Source organism: Symsagittifera roscoffensis, chromosome 10, assembly GCF_963678635.1.
Source record: "Symsagittifera roscoffensis chromosome 10, txSymRosc1.1, whole genome shotgun sequence".
Lineage (NCBI taxonomy): Eukaryota > Metazoa > Xenacoelomorpha > Acoela > Convolutidae > Symsagittifera > Symsagittifera roscoffensis.
The window spans coordinates 12,921,031-12,937,753 of NC_087071.1; the positions used below are offsets into that span (position 1 = coordinate 12,921,031).

Here is a 16,723-nt window from a genome sequence, read left to right on the forward strand (position 1 = left end):
TGCTCAATTTTGTTGCATTTTCTGTTATATTTTGTGGCTGCCCAGGCTGAGGTTCTTGAAAGATGATTTGACAGAAACAGTCGAATAATGTCCGAGTTTCGTTGTAGTTCAGGACTCTTCTGCTGATTCCCAATAAAGTCGAACACAAAGTCGAACAATGTCCGGTAAAGTCAAACAAAGTCGAACAATGTCCAGTTTAGTCGAACAAAGTCGAAAAAAGTCGAAAACGGACATCGTTCGACTCAAGAAATCGGAATCGGACATCGTTCGACTGAAAAAGTCGAAAACAGACATCGTTCGACCTTTTCGGTCGAATCATTAGTGGAGCCCGGGATGCATACGGATACTCCAATCAGCTTCAAGTAGTGAAGCTTTCTCTATAAATCTTTGTATAGATACCAATAATGTGTATTCTAGGTCTGGGAAGGATCCAAAACATTGGTTTTGCAATGGTTCGTTCAGCAGGGATTCCGAACGTATCATGCTTTCAATCATCCGCGCCTTGGCCGAATGTGTTGCAGGATTATCCCCGAAACAACTTTTTAATTTCAAATTATTGCCAGATTACCAGATTCTACAAATGTTGAATATAAAAAATTGTTGGAATTTTGAACTTTAGTGATTTTTGCTTCACTCAGACAAGTATTATGTGGTCATAAGTTTTTTGAAAAATGAATGCGCTGGTATATAAAAACATTATATCCAGATATCTGTCACTCAGGCTTAGTGATAGAAAAAGTGCTTCTTTCGTATTGTTTTCAGGCGGTAAATGCACCATGAATTGTAAAAGGCGTACTTGGTTGCCAAAATATTGATCAAAGAATTTGTCTAACCAGGTGCAGTTTTAAATTGCCATGAAAATCATTTTTAACGCTGATACTTTCTTTCAATTTAAGTTTCAGATAGCCTGTATTCGAATTCGAAAAGTACATTGTTTATAGTTCGACCATTTTGAACATTCATAGCATTATCTATCTTTATAGTATCCCCTTTTTGTTCGTTATACAAGCTTACTTATCTGCCAAGTTCCAAATGGATATTATTTTCTATTTAGTACTTTCCCTGGCAACTATCAGGTACTTTTGTGGAATTTGTCATTAAGGGCTTTTATAGTCTTACACAAACTGACACTGGGGATCTTTTTAACTATGTCACCCCAGTCGAAGAGGGAGGAAACCTCTAAGACTGGGTTAACGATTATAGGCATATACGAATTCATACCATAGGACAAATCCCCCATCGCGGGTAATTGAATAGGACTGGCATCGGCCCGCTATTTACCAGCTCCAACTATAATTTATTTCCTAAATTACTCAATATACTCACTTCTAAACTACACGGGTTGACCAAAACTTCTTTTCATACAATTTCCATATATGAGACACTTCTAAACAATTTCATACAATTCAGAACAATTTCATACAATACGTACAGAAAATTGCATGAAAACTCTATGATAAGCCTTTTTCCATTTATGGAAATTGTATGATAGGTGTTTTTCCATAAACCAAAAAGTTCATTTTTTGTTTTTAACATTAAATTTGGAAAAATTTTAGCTGTGTTTGAAACCGAACACAAGTGACAAAGACCTTGGTTTACTCAAAGCACAAAAGTTTGGACGGTCATGCATTTACAATGCATAGAAAACGACCTGAATTGTCTTCGCGCTGTCTTTCACAAATGATATAACAAAGTTAACAAACTTTTAAAAATTTGCGTTTTTCAGCGTTTTTGAAAAAAAAAATTTAAAGCAAAAAGGAAAAAAAACCAACATTATGTATCAAGGACTACGTTATGCACACAAAAAACTAAATTTTGCATGCAAAAAAAAAATTTTTAGAAAATGTTCGCTGGCTTACAAAAATTGGTTTGCGGTTGAAAAAAAAACAAACAAAATTTTGGGGCAAAATCAATTTTTTTTGTGTCGCCATCAAAAAAATGCCAGTCATACAATATACCTATATGGTAAATGTATGATAAGTATTTAAAAAAAATTTAAAACTCGGATTTTATCATCAGATTTTTTTATTAGAATCAAACAGCCACAGAAATTAGTTTATATCTTTTTCCAACCATTTTTCGAAGTTGCATGAAAATTATACGACAAGCAATTTCCCACAAACTTGATGTATGGAATTGTATGATCAGCTTTTTTGGCGTATGGAGGTCAACCCGGGTAACAAGACTTAAATGATCGATTGTAACGGACTGTTATATAGGTTTTGTGCAGGTTACATGACAAAAAAATCCCTTACCTTAAAATCACAAACGAGACGATCCCAGTGAAAAAGATACCATTCCAAAAGATACCTCGTTCTAAAATCGCCCAATCCATAAAATACCATAATCAAACATCAAACAACCTGAGAATTGAAAATATAGCGGTTAAAATCAAAGAAACGACAAAATTTTTGCTGCACAAATTTTGAATACAAATGACCTTGCTAATCACTTAGCCTTCAAATTGAAACCCAAACTTCAAAACAGCTTAGATTACAATTGAAAACGAAAAGGGTTTCCAATTAATCAAAAGCAACTTAACCAAATTTGGCCCGATATTCCAGACAACTCAAGTCAGTACAAAATTGAAAATGAGATATTGCAAAATTCTAAAGCTTTGAAATCATTTTCATTGCTAATCACTTGCCATTCTATTTCATAAAAAAAATTGATTCTCATTTTGATCAAAGGGCCGTCAGGCTCCTACCCCAAACCTAGCGTCCCGTAAATAACTTAAATTGCTCTGTGATCAAATTGCTGGATCAGACAGCGTTTTTGAATGCGAGTTGTAGTTTTGCGTTTGGGTGTTCTCCGGGAGGGTGCAAGGAGATGTCTATAAAAAGTTGATCAAACACATTTAAATTTAGCCGAAATTAGGCAAAAACTAAAACAAAATTTAATAGGTTAAATGGCAAGTGAACGAATTTCTGACTAAAAATTAGTAACTGTGTATAAACTAGTTCTCTGTTGAACTTTTTTATTCAGATCACGGTACTTTTTTTTTCGGGGATTGGTTGATAGTACTGCTGGATGCCTTCAAAATATTGAATTTTCGATTGGAGGAATCCAATTGAGTTTTTTCAAGAAACTTATATTTCGAGGATTTTTGTACAAGGGATCTTTTGGCACGGTATCTTTTGTCATGGGAGCTTTTAGTATGGTAACTTTTGTCCTAACAATTCTGTGCAGTAGCGTGCCGAGGGGTTGGGAGTCCAGAAGGCGACCGCCTCCTTCTATAATTCGGATTGCCAAACTTTTCCAGAGGGTCCCCCTTTGGTATAAGTTTACTACATCCATTTTTGCTATTCAACCTCACAATCTTTCTAAAGACGCCTTTGGCGCCATTATGAATAATTTTTAGGGGGGAGCGTGAGCCGGAAAACGCAGGTTTTTTGTCACAATTTTGCAAAATCTGCCTAAAAACGCCTCTTTTAGACTGTTTTTTGAAAAATTTTCCTGCGGCACACAAACTTTTTCAAAAAACTGCCGCCTCCCCCTTAAATGTTTCTGCGCACGCTACTGGAACTAAGTATTTGAATACCATCATTTTTCTGATGAAAAATAACGTTTTGAGCTATTTAAGTTTAAATATCGGCCTGAAGTCCCTTTGGCAAGAATTCTCATCGGCCTGTTGTCCCAGACTCCTAGGTGAGTTATCGCAGTTCACATGATACAAAATGACCCAATCAAAATTGGCCATTTAAAAAATTCAAGTTTTTCTGGAAAAAAACCATCCTGAATACAAATATTCAAAGGTTTCCAAAAAAAAACAATTAGCTTTTATCCAGGTCAAATTTTTCAATAATTTTTTCATGGTCAACTAAAATATAAGCAAACTTTTTAAATTATTGATTTGATTTGAATAAAAAAACACACCCGGTTTAATCAATTAAAACTTGTTGAGGCATCCATAAAGTTGAACATGAATCAATTTAATTGGCTGTCTGCCGCATTCTGTTGCGGCAGACAGCCAATTAAACTGCTTCATGTTTAACTGTAAAATCTGAATGAAAGAGACGAAACCCGTTTGAATCTCACAAAAACTTCTTCTCAGTACCATATGGGGAAATATTTGGGTTCAAGTCAACAACCCCTCTGTGATATCTACATAAGAATTGCCACCCCTTTAAAAGAAAAATAACCAAATTAGCACTAAGGCGTTCTCTAATTATAATCGAACTTGCTGCTTACTGATCGGTAGAAAAATCAACGAACTTAAACTACTCATTAATTACCCCCTTCTATTGAAAGGGTTGGGTAACTGTTAAGCAGCCCCAAGATTCTGAGTAAGCTATGGAAACGAAGTACTAGTCTCACCATTTTTATATGGGAAGGAGAAATATCGAGAACCTTGAACATCCTAAACATCCACGGTTTGCTGGGTTTTTACAAAGTATGTTAACTTAAAGTCTGTTGCAGGTTTTCTGACGCAGAAATTGCGCGTAAGTAAATTGAAAGTCTGATATTTTTTCGGCTTCCTATAAAAGTTTTAGCCTTGACAATCCACTATAACCAAAATGATCAATCACATTACCTCTATTAATCCAGCTGACATCTCGTCGAAAATTAGAAAAAGTAGAGTGACTTAAGTTCTACTGGTTAACTCATAGAGTGATTTCAGATAGGGTACACCGTCTGCTTGTCACGCTATCTTATTTTCGGCCGGATAGATTCGTGCAACTTCTTAGTCTAATACCGATTTTAATCTCACTCTTATATCTGCTAGTCTCAGTTAGTCTCAATAGATCTTGAGTATACTTGTTTATTGCGAGAAGGTCTCTTTCGGGGAGGCAACTAAGTTCTAAGTTAAATTCAAATCTCTCTGGTGCTGAAATTACAAGTAATTTCAACCTTACAAATAAATGGGTTGTTAGTTAGATGGATCATGATTGGTTAGTATTAAATATTTTATGGTGATAAAGTATTCAATAAAAAAATATAGTTTAGATCTGGTTCCACCCATCCGGGGTTTACAGAGTTTTTGAATCTTTTATCTTCTATTTGTAATGAAGGATGGATGATGATCATTGGTATTTGGCGAGCATCAATTCTTATTCCGTTCTTGGAAAAGTAAACTCCAGGAAGCTGGAATTGTCGACATGAAGTTGTTAGTTGTTGTTCGACAAAGACTGTGACTGCCAACGAAATCAATCTGATTTCAAGATGGTTTGTTATGATTGTTCGTTCTGCTTCGGCGGAGAACTGACTGCGTTTCCTTATTGTCTGCAAGTGACTTGAAGGTTGAGTTTGGAGGGAATGCCTTGTAACTCGGATCTGTACGTATACTTGAACATCGAGGTGGTCATTTGTCTGCTTCAATGAAATACTTTTCTGTGAAGTCAAGTCGTACTTCAAATCCTTTTGAGTTGTGATTGTGGGCGGCAAATCGGTTGTGTTTAGCCATTCTGTAGGCTGAGTATGAGGGGGTCGTCTAGTTTCTTGATGCTCGTCTTTGTGGTCATGTATGATCTACATACTGCATTTTACGATTTACATTTTATAAAAATTTGTTAATTAAGTTTTTATTTATGATTTCTATTAGTTATTATCGCAAAAGCGTTTTAATTTTAGCTCTGTTATTTTTGAAGAGTTACTCACCCTTGAGTAGCTTTCGTCAAAAATAGGGAGTGGTTCACAAAGCGTGTTTCTAGCACGGTGGGTTAGGACGGCTGTTAAGCATGCTCAGGACGTCCTCTTCCGGTGGGTTAGGCCAGGAGTGAGGGTGTGGTTGCTTGCTGGTTTTTTGTGGGGTCCTGTTTTGTGTTAACCTTTAATGTTGTGTTTATTACTGGTTTTTTCCTTTTGTTGTTTTGGTTGTGACCTTTTCTTAAAAATCAAATTGTTTGGTATGGGTTTGGCTTTCGACTTTTCGGTATTTTACTATTTCTTTTTTAGACATGTCAATGGTCTTCAAAAGAATAAATTATCCAGTTCGTAAGCTGGTTTAATCCGGTTTGGGTACCGTTGGTTTTCTTTTCTTAGTCATGCTTTTAGTTTGTGGTTTATGGTGTTTAGTAAGCTGCGTTGATTAGTTTAGTTCAATATATAATTCCTGTCTAACCTGGTTAAGAGAAAGTTGGAAACTTATTACCGCTTCTTTGAGTTGTTGTTAGTGAAAGTTACAATTTAGTTTAATATTTTAAACAATTCGTGGTGGGCGAGCTGTGCGAGTTTGGATAGGATTCTTGTGCGAGTGAATATAAAAAAAATGATTTAAAAGGTTAGTACTGCTCCCTTTTTGTATAAATTTACTACTTAGAGATTGAATCTTACTGCTTTTTGGGGGTTTAATATATTAATTGATTTTTATCGTATTGAATTTTACTACATTAGGGAAAATAATATATAGATTAATTTACTACCGTGGGTATGAGATTTTACTGCATCAATTAGTGCTGTTGGTTAAGTAAAATTTATAATGGATAAAAGAGTTTTGTATTTTAATTTGTTTTTTCTTGTTTGTAGATGATCGTGATGTGAAGACTATAGAAATAATGAAAATCATTTATAAAGAATGGTTAGTTGTATTTCTGAAACAGTTAATTTTAACTTATTCATTTGATATTTACCTATTCGTCTGGAAAGAAGCCATGAGAAAAAACATCGTGAATAGCATCAGATGTGGTTAGTAGTGTTGCTAATATGCGGATGATATTTTTAGTCTGAAGCAGTGGCCAAAGCAATTGGAATGCTTTAATGGTATCTATTTCTTCAGTGCCATAGGAGAATTCATGAGGTGTGTTTTTGGATTAGATTATAAAGTTTGTGATTATATTTAGTGTTGTGGATAAATTCTAAAATGGGTTTTCGTATAGGTTGAAAATAATCATGCGGAACAATTAGTGGTCGGGATTCTTCTGCGTTGAAGACTTTGATGAGGGGACAGAATATATACATATGCCTGATGGGGTCATAATTAGGGAGGATACCTTGAAAGTTAGTATTTTTAATACAGTATGTGAAATTAAGAAAAAACGGTGATGTGTATTTGGAATTAATGATTTGAAATCTGTGGTTAGGTTGTCGTGATGGTGTGTGTAAGTCAAAATGATTTTGTGTGAAACGTTAATAAGTGTAGGTGTGTGTTTGCTTAGTTCTCAACATGATATCGTGCGAACAGTGCAAATCACGTTCTTTGGGTGTAAAGAAGCGAAAGGTTAGTGAAAAAGGTTCAGTTTTTTTTTCATAAAATGATTGACAAGCTTGGATGTCAGATAGTGCTTCTGAGATGATGTGATAGTGTTTTTTGTCAAGTATACTAAGTGTGAATACTTAAGGTGTTTTAATTAAAAATTTTTTTGTTAATTGTGGCTTAGCAAATTGATCTTCATCAGGAAATTGATCGTGGTTAGGTCTGATGATGTTGTGGTCATACTAGTCAATTGAATAGTCGCTAGCTTGGGGTGCAGTGAGGGTTTTTAGTAATTTTTTGAATCCTACGTGCGTGAATTGTCGAGGTGTTAGTGCTGCAGTTAGTCTGAATAATTCGTTTTTATTTCTTTCAATGTCTTGTGTGGTGTTAAGGAGTTTTAAAGCAAGAGGATTTGTAAAATTATAATAGAATGGGTATTAATACATGTTCGTATACAAAGTTATGTGGTTCACGCAGAACTAACGCAGAAATATTGCAAGTTTTGCAGCAAATGATTTGCAAAAATGTAAAAATTATAATCCGTATTAATCAATTAAAATGGATTTTAAATCGATTATAATCCATTATAATAGATTTTATTGGATTGTGTTTTTACGAAAATAATTGATTAAAAAAGACAATATAATCGATTTTGAGCTCTAAATTTGAAACAATAATGGATTATATTGACAACATTTTAGGCAACAGTTTTCCATTATAATCGATTATCATCCATGGAACTCCGGTGCGGGAGTCTATTTATAACCAGGCGCGGATTTAGGGGGGGGGGGGGGGAAGTAAAGACAATTATATTGTCTTTTTTAATCAATTATTTTCGTAAAAACACAATCCAATAAAATCTATTATAATGGATTATAATCGATTTAAAATCCATTTTAATTGATTTTAATTGATTTTGTGTTAACCTTTAATGTTGTGTTTTTTACTGGTTTTTTCCTTTTGTTGTTTTGGTTGTGACCTTTTCTTAAAAATCAAATCGTTTGGTATGGGTTTGGCTTTCGACTTTTCGGTATTTTACTATTTCTTTTTTAGACATGTCAATGGTCTTCAAAAGAATAAATTATCCAGTTCGTAAGCTGGTTTAATCCGGTTTGGGTACCGTTGGTTTTCTTTTCTTAGTCATGCTTTTAGTTTGTGGTTTATGGTGTTTAGTAAGCTGCGTTGGTTAGTTTAGTTCAATATATAATTCCTGTCTAACCTGGTTAAGAGAAAAATGGAAACTTATTACCGCTTCTTTGAGTTGTTGTTAGTGAAAGTTACAATTTAGTTTAATATTTTAAACAATTCGTGGTGGGCGAGCTGTGCGAGTTTGGATAGGATTCTTGTGCGAGTGAATATAAAAAAAATGATTTAAAAGGTTAGTACTGCTCCCTTTTTGTATAAATTTACTACTTAGAGATTGAATCTTACTGCTTTTTGGGGGTTTAATATATTAATTGATTTTTATCGTATTGAATTTTACTACATTAGGGAAAATAATATATAGATTAATTTACTACCGTGGGTATGAGATTTTACTGCATCAATTAGTGCTGTTGGTTAAGTAAAATTTACAATGGATAAAAGAGTTTTGTATTTTAATTTGTTTTTTCTTGTTTGTAGATGATCGTGATGTGAAGACTATAGAAATAATGAAAAACATTTATAAAGAATGGTTAGTTGTATTTCTGAAACAGTTAATTTTAACTTATTCATTTGATATTTACCTATTCGTCTGGAAAGAAGCCATGAGAAAAAACATCGTGAATAGCATCAGATGTGGTTAGTAGTAATGCTAATATGCGGATGATATTTTTAGTCTGAAGCAGTGGCCAAAGCAATTGGAATGCTTTAATGGTATCTATTTCTTGAGTGCCATAGGAGAATTCATGAGGTGTGTTTTTGGATTAGATTATAAAGTTTGTGATTATATTTAGTGTTGTGGATAAATTCTAAAATGGGTTTTCGTATAGGTTGAAAATAATCATGCGGAACAATTAGTGGTCGGGATTCTTCTGCGTTGAAGACTTTGGTGAGGGGACAGAATATATACTTATGCGTGATGGGGTCATAATTAGGGAGGATGCCTTGAAAGTTAGTATTTTTAATACAGTATGTGAAATTAAGAAAAAACGGTGATGTGTATTTGGAATTAATGATTTGAAATCTGTGGTTAGGTTGTCGTGATGGTGTGTGTAAGTCAAAATGATTTTGTGTGAAACGTTAATAAGTGTAGGTGTGTGTTTGCTTAGTTCTCAACATGATATCGTGCGAACAGTGCAAGTCACGTTCTTTGGGTGTAAAGAAGCGAAAGGTTAGTGAAAAAGGTTCAGTTTTTTTTCATAAAATGATTGACAAGCTTGGATGTCAGATAGTGCTTCTGAGATGATGTGATAGTGTTTTTTGTCAAGTATACTAAGTGTGAATAATTAAGGTGTTTTAATTTAAAAAATTTTTGTTAATTTGTAAAATTATAATAGAATGGGTATTAATACATGTTCGTCTACAAAGTTATGTGGTTCACGCAGAACTAACGCAGAAATATTGCAAGTTTTGCAGCAAATGATTTGCAAAAATGTAAAAATTATAATCCGTATTAATCAATTAAAATGGATTTTAAATCGATTATAATCCATTATAATAGATTTTATTGGATTGTGTTTTTACGAAAATAATTGATTAAAAAAGACAATATAATCGATTTTGAGCTCTAAATTTGAAACAATAATGGATTATATTGACAACATTTTAGGCAACAGTTTTCCATTATAATCGATTATCATCCATGGAACTCCGGTGCGGGAGTCTATTTATAACCAGGCGCGGATTTAGGGGGGGGGGTGGGGTGGCGTTGGGCGATTGCATTCCCTCAGGGATTCGACCCCCTGCCGACCCAAATAGTGCCCCATTTGATACTTTTTAATAAATCCATTTTTGGCCGAGCGACCCTAAAATTTTTCAAGAGGCTCCCTCGGCGCCAATATACACTAATTTTGATGGGGGAGCGCGCGCCGAAAAAACGCGATTGTTTGGTCAAATTTTCCAAAAAGTGCCTAAAAACGCCTTTTTTGGACTGTTTTTTCAAATGTTTGCCTGCGGCGCAGAAAGTTTGGGGAACTAAATTGTGCTTGGGGAGAGCTCAAAAAATCAATTCGGTCGACTTAAAAAAAATGTCGACAAAATTTTTGAAAACGTTTGAAAATCCTAGATCCGCCCCTGTTTACAACCCCCCTCTCTTGAAACGGGGGAGATTGTGAATTAGATCCACGCTTTTGCCTCATAATATGGTTTTTACTATAATTTAGAGCGAAAAGAATATAAGAGAACAATTTTCAGAAAGTATATTTGTTATTTTATCGCTTTTATGCTTAGGTGAATGCGTACAAAACAATTTGATCTGCTTGTGCAGCCAGATTTTGTTACTGCTATGATATTTTTCAGTGGTCGAATACGAAGATGCCACGAACTCCAGTGGTATCGTAATTGGCATTACAATGACATTCACGCCAGGCACTCTGTACCGAGATGAGTCAGTGGTCTTTCAGCTGAACAGTGAAGGCTGGTTTTTCGACAATGGTTACACAGATGGCCAACCAGGAAATGGACTGGAACAGGGAAGAGCTTACAGCTACCGACTGGAAGACAGCATCGGCAGAGAAATCACCGAGATCTTTTGCACTCGTAAGAAATGCATTTTTCAGACTTAAGACGCGTATGTTGGCTTTTTCTGTTTTGTTCCAATCAGTGTCCTTCTTTTTTGCTACAATCAAGGTTGTGTAGTTTTGATTGTGAGATTTTTTTAGCGTTTGCAGGACTGGGTGTTTGGCAAAATATTTTGGGAGGTTATGAACAAAAAGTCGCGGTTTTTCGACCTGCTATCCTTCCATCAATACTGGTATATGTTATCTTAGTGCCGAATATGTCATAGAAAACTTACATTGTTCAACCAGAAACGGCTAACGGTAACAGTGCCAACGGTATTTCCAAACACTTCTGTTAGAAAAAAATAGGCGGCAGAAGTGAGAGGAAGTCATAGGAAAGTTTGAGGTAGCTTTTTAACTGTTCAAATTGTTTTCCTATATTACCATAATGGCGCTAAAATTTTATCTTAGTCACGCCAAAAGTTCGTTTCAGTCGCGCCTACGATTTATCTTAATGGGGCCGGAAAAAAATGTTTTTGTCTTGCCAAAGGCCTCGAACTGACAAAAATGGATTAGGATCGATTTTAGTATGAAAAAATTACGTTGATTAAATTGAGATCGATTTTAGTATGAAAAAAGACGTTGATTAATTTTAGATCGATTTCAGCATGAAAAAAGTATGAAGATAAAACGAGAAAGATGATGATTGATTTGGATCGATTTAAAATTGATTTAAATTGATCTTAAATCCCAGCTAAAATAAAGTTGATCCAAATCGATTTTAAATCAATTTAAATGCATTTTTCCAGTCTGATTTTGTTTTTTAATTTTAAGGGGATTAAAAGGGATTTAAATCAATTCAAATCGATTTTTTTTTGAGATTTATCAGTTTCGAAATTTGATTGCATTTATTCATTGCCTATCATTTTTCATTTTACATCCATAGCGTTTTGTAGCATAAAAAAGACCAAATAAGAAGACCAAAATATCGATAAAATTTCCTAATTTTCTTGCATATTTTGAGTTCAAAAACTGATCTATATTGACCCTTTTCTTAATTCGTTTTATAAGTTCTGCCCAAAATCTGATTCATTATCATATTTTCCTATGATATAATTGCGTATTAACGAGGTCAAATTTTAATTAATTCTGATTTTTTTCTTGTTTGTTACATAGGACTTTGCAAAATCTGTTTTACAACAGTTTTCTATAACTTCATTGCATTTTTTCGAGCTTTAAACTGATTTATGTGGATAATTTTATTGAATTGTATTACATCTGGCATGAGTTTTACATTTAAAAAATCGAGAATAAAAATTTCCAACAATTTTTAAAGGGTATGTTTTTTTTCGCCTTGTTAGCAAAAAAATATCTATTTTATTGGGTCGGAAAACCCATCGAAATCGATTTAAATCTTAGACACTTTTTTAGACACTTAAATCGACTTAAAATTTTCAAAAAGATCGATTTAAATTGATTCAAAATGGATTTAAGTGAGATTCCGATGGATTTTAATGAGTCGGAAAATCCATCGAAATCGATTTAAATCGATTTTTTAGACACTTAAATCGATTTGAAATTTTCAAAAAAATCGATTTAAATTGATTTAAAATCCTATTGAGTTCATAAAATGTACATGGTTAATCGATTTAAATCGATATAAAATCGATTTAAAATGAATTTAAATCGACCGGAAACCATTTCTGTGCGGGTTATAAACGCCTCAAAAATCTTGTCTTAATCCCACTAAAAATTTTGTTTCTATCCTATCAAAAATCATATCCTACTCGTTTCAAGCATTTGTATTATTCACGTCCAAGTTATCTCTTAGCCGCACCAAAAAACTTTTTTAGTCGCACCAAAATCGTATGTCGAGCCGAAAAAGTTGTTTCGTAGGGATAAAGTCTTGTGTTCATCAAATCTAAGTTTTCTCTTGGTCGCGTCAAAAACCTATTTTTAGTCGTTCAAAGTCTTAGCCACAACAAAAACATAATTTAGTCGCCCCCAAGTCTCATTCTGGCTGCGCTACTGACTTATCCCATTCGCGCCAACATCCTACCTGTCTCTAAATCGCACTAACGTTTCTTATTGGTAGCGCATTGTCTTATCTGCGCGAGAATTCTTTTTTAGTCGCACCAAAGTCTCATCTGATTTAAGCCAAAATCTTATAGTAAACGCATTAAACAATAAATCTGGCAAAACATAGTAGAATGATCGTAGCAATTTCTGATTTCAAAAATTTTACGCGAAGATAATTGTGGTCAATCAAACAACCATACGATAACTTTTTCGAAAAAAATATAATCATCATCATAGAAGATTATTGACTGCTAACTACTCAATTTAGTTGTCAAGCTTGAACAAATTCCAACCCAAAAAAGGCCTAACTTTTTTTGTGTGGTTATGAAAAAACATGTTTCAAAACAATTCACTAAATAAACCACTAAGCCCCGGGTGCACGAGATTTGTTGCGCTTGTTGAACGAAAAACAATCTAACTCAGCCAACATCGTTTTGCGAGCAGAAAATGGTTAAGCGTGTCTTCTTTAGATTGATAGGATCCGAGGTCAAATGGGGATAAAGCTGTGCCTTCAACTAAATTTTCACTAAAACGAAAAAGCTGTACTGAGAACTTTGTCGGCCAACTTACAGGAACCGATTTTTGTTTTAAATACCCGCTGCTTACAGCTGTAGACACTTTTCTCACGTTACCCACCCTGATTTAGGCTTCCACTGAATCTAGTGCTTACTTGGTTAGCTGTAGTGTACCAGGAGGGCTGGTGCGCGCTATTTTTTTCCCAGATGCATGGGAGTTCATTTTTCATGCATGGGAGTTCATTTGGGAGTTCAACAATTCTTGAATAAAGGATGCTAAAACCGCCAACTCTCAATTAACCGCCAAATTTTTTTAAGTTGCGCAGCGGGGTGGTTTAAGAAAAGACCATGGGGTTGGAATTTATGGATAGACTTTGGTGGAGTGACATAAGAAAAGACCTTCTTGCGGCTTAAAAAAGACTGGGTCGTGCCAGTTTTTTTTCTGTGATGGAAATTTTCGGTCGTGCTGTTCGAGCTATTATCGTTGGTTGCTCCAGTTTTTTGGTCACGTTTTTTTTGGTCAATCCTGTATGTAATTTCCAAAGATTTCCTAACCCTAAGTTATGCCGGTCCGGAATTATTAAATTTGGGTGGGGCCGGTCTGATCTTCAGTTGCAGACATCGACTCATGGTTCTTTCTTAAATTTAAAAGTTTTCTGAATTTGAGGTTAGGTCATGATGACTTCATTTTAGGTCCTGCTCCTCCTTATGATCTGAGGACCACTTTGCAGAATGAAACCACTGCGCTCGTTGTGCACAAAAGGGTTCCTGCATCCCTTGCGAGTGGCTATTACATAGGATTGCTTGAGATCGACCAATATTTCGACAACTTCGAAGGTGCGAAATTATTCTAGTATTGCTTATGAGGCAAGCACAAGTTCTGAAAACAAAAATTATTGTTATTTTGCGCCCTTAAAATGGCCAACAACATACTTTTCTTCAAAACGTTTTATATACGTTTTTTGCTTTTAATCAAACTTTTCATCCGAAATGCTCTGAGTTGATTTTTTTAGTTGAAAAAAATAATTTCTTTGAATGAAACAGTTTTAGCTTCTTTTAGTATATCAAGTATTGCTGTTTAGTCAGATTTCGATTGACTGGGACTCCTAGTCAAAAAATTAATGCTGTTTTTACAGTTTTCAGTTTGAACTATATAATTTCAACTTTTTCTTTTTTTGCTACCTTTTGGTTGTGTTGTTCTCAAATTCTTGCTTCTTTCTTCACTGCATAGTGTTTATGAAAAACAACTACTGCGCAGACATTCTGATTTTGCATTGGGACACATTTATCACACTCTGGCCTAGTTTTGTTAAAAGAATTAGTTGGTATACCAACTTCTATTTTTGTGTTTGATTCAGTTGTAATTTGAATTCGATTTCGTAACCTTCAAAACTGGTTGAAAATGTTTTTTTTTCTTAAATATTTCTTACCGACGCAGATATTGTGGTAGGTGGTAAATTTTTCGGATCTTGTTAACCCTCCCCCCACCCTCTATGGAACCTTGTAACGAATCTCCCCACCTATACAGAAAAATTTGAACAGTTAAGCAAATACGAATTTGGTACCTTGTAACTAAACCCCCCATATTGCAATGGGGGGGATTCTCAACAAGATCCCATTTTTCATATATTTAATCATTTTAAACGAAAGTCCAGCCAGTATTTAACGAAAGTGTTTGTTTTGCTTGATTTTTATTAAGGTTTAGCTGAGAAATTTTAAAATCTCATAATCACGTTTTAAAATGTGTTTACTGAAAAGACACAGAAAACAAAAAACGTTGAATTTTTTGTCCAAATTTTTTCTTTTACAACGGTAGTTAGCCATTTCATTGGTTACAAAACTTTTATATGCAGACTCTCTTTACATTTTTAATGTTCTTAATTATACATTCTTCACAGTGCCGCCTCTAAGTTTAGTCGCAAGAAATTGGTTATAACGGTTTATTATGTTGACTTTTTGACAAATTTAATTGTTTTTAATTACCAAAGTTGGGTGCTTAAAAGATTTATAATTGATTATAATCGTGATATTTTCCAAAAGATTATAATCCCTTAATAAATGGTTATAATTGATTATAGTTCATGCAGTAAAACTATAAGGTCATTTATAATTGATTATAATCATTTATAGTTTCTGATTTTGCCAAAAATATATAATTATGCCATATGTGTTATTTTTTTCGGTCAATAGCAAAATCTCTAAAAGTGAAATGTCTTGTCAGACTTTGGTTCATCTTTACCACAGAACAAATGTTTCTCAGATATCTTCAATTAATTCAAAGGCTGCAGCGGCAGGTGAAAAAAAGTTTTTCGAAACAATTTATCAAACTAAAGCATTGTGCTAATAATTTGGTGGCAAAAAAGTCGAAATGTGCCTCATGAAACAAATGGAATAAAAATTGAAAAAAAGTGTTATAAAATTTAACTGATGTGAAAACTGCTTAAAACATTTTTCCACTTATCAAATAAACCATAAAGACTACAAAAGCATAAGAATTAAGCCATTCAGAATGAAAATAACAAGGGCAAACAAAAGGGAATATAATCGATTATAATCGATTATTACAGATATTTTCTGCAAAACACATGAAATAGAAATTCTGAATAAACAATCTATGTATCAAAAGAATGTATGATAATTGATTCAAAATGGGCTTTAAAAAGATATTATAATCAATTATATGATTGAAGTTGATTTTTTTCTTAATTTTATGAAGACTGGTACAAAAAAAAACATAATATAACTGACTATTAACGCTTGAAACCGGATGTGAGTTTGTATGGTTTTTAGGTCAGACCATTTTTGCTTAGCTTTTCGAGAGCCTTCCTTCATGACCAACTAAAAAATTAAGGCTTTGTTCTTTTCCACCGAACTGTCGATAAATTGTATTACTTCTTTTGAGTTCCTAAATTGCTGGACAGTTAACGTTGTTTTTGTTCCGAGTTTCGAAAACTTCCTGTGTTCGGTGTATTTTTTAAACACGTTTTGACCTTTTAATTAGCCAATTTTGACAATCGAAGTCTTTCGATGCAGTTTTTTCAGACAAGTTTTGTCTTTGTATCTGTAATCACTGCAGTTTTCTTTTCAGACAAAATTTGACTTTTTAATTATTCACTTTTGATGCTCGAAAACTTCGAAGATTTCTGTAATCGATGTATTTTTTTCAGACAAGTCTCGTCTTTGTATCTGTAATCGATGTAGTTTATTTTCAGGCAAACCTTGACTTTTTAACTAGCCAATTTTGACGTTCAAAAACAATTAAAACTTCCTGTAATCGGTAGAGTTTTTTTTTCAGACCAAATTTGACTTTTTAACTAGCCGCTTTCGAGGTTCGAATTTTTTCAAAGACATCCTGT

General features: G+C 34.0%; 1 protein-coding gene across 1 annotated transcript in view; it reads left to right on the forward strand.

The window, feature by feature from the left end:
- The first annotated feature begins 847 nt into the window (after positions 1-847).
- Positions 848-16,723, forward strand: part of LOC134854981 (uncharacterized) — a 92,669-nt gene continuing 76,793 nt past the window's right edge. Inside the window, exons 1-4 of the mRNA XM_063871361.1 lie at positions 848-1,076; positions 4,420-4,442; positions 10,574-10,813; positions 14,061-14,204. Of these exons, the coding sequence (XP_063727431.1) occupies positions 1,033-1,076; positions 4,420-4,442; positions 10,574-10,813; positions 14,061-14,204 (451 nt within the window). The 5' untranslated portion in view covers positions 848-1,032. The remainder of the gene's footprint in view (positions 1,077-4,419; positions 4,443-10,573; positions 10,814-14,060; positions 14,205-16,723) is intronic.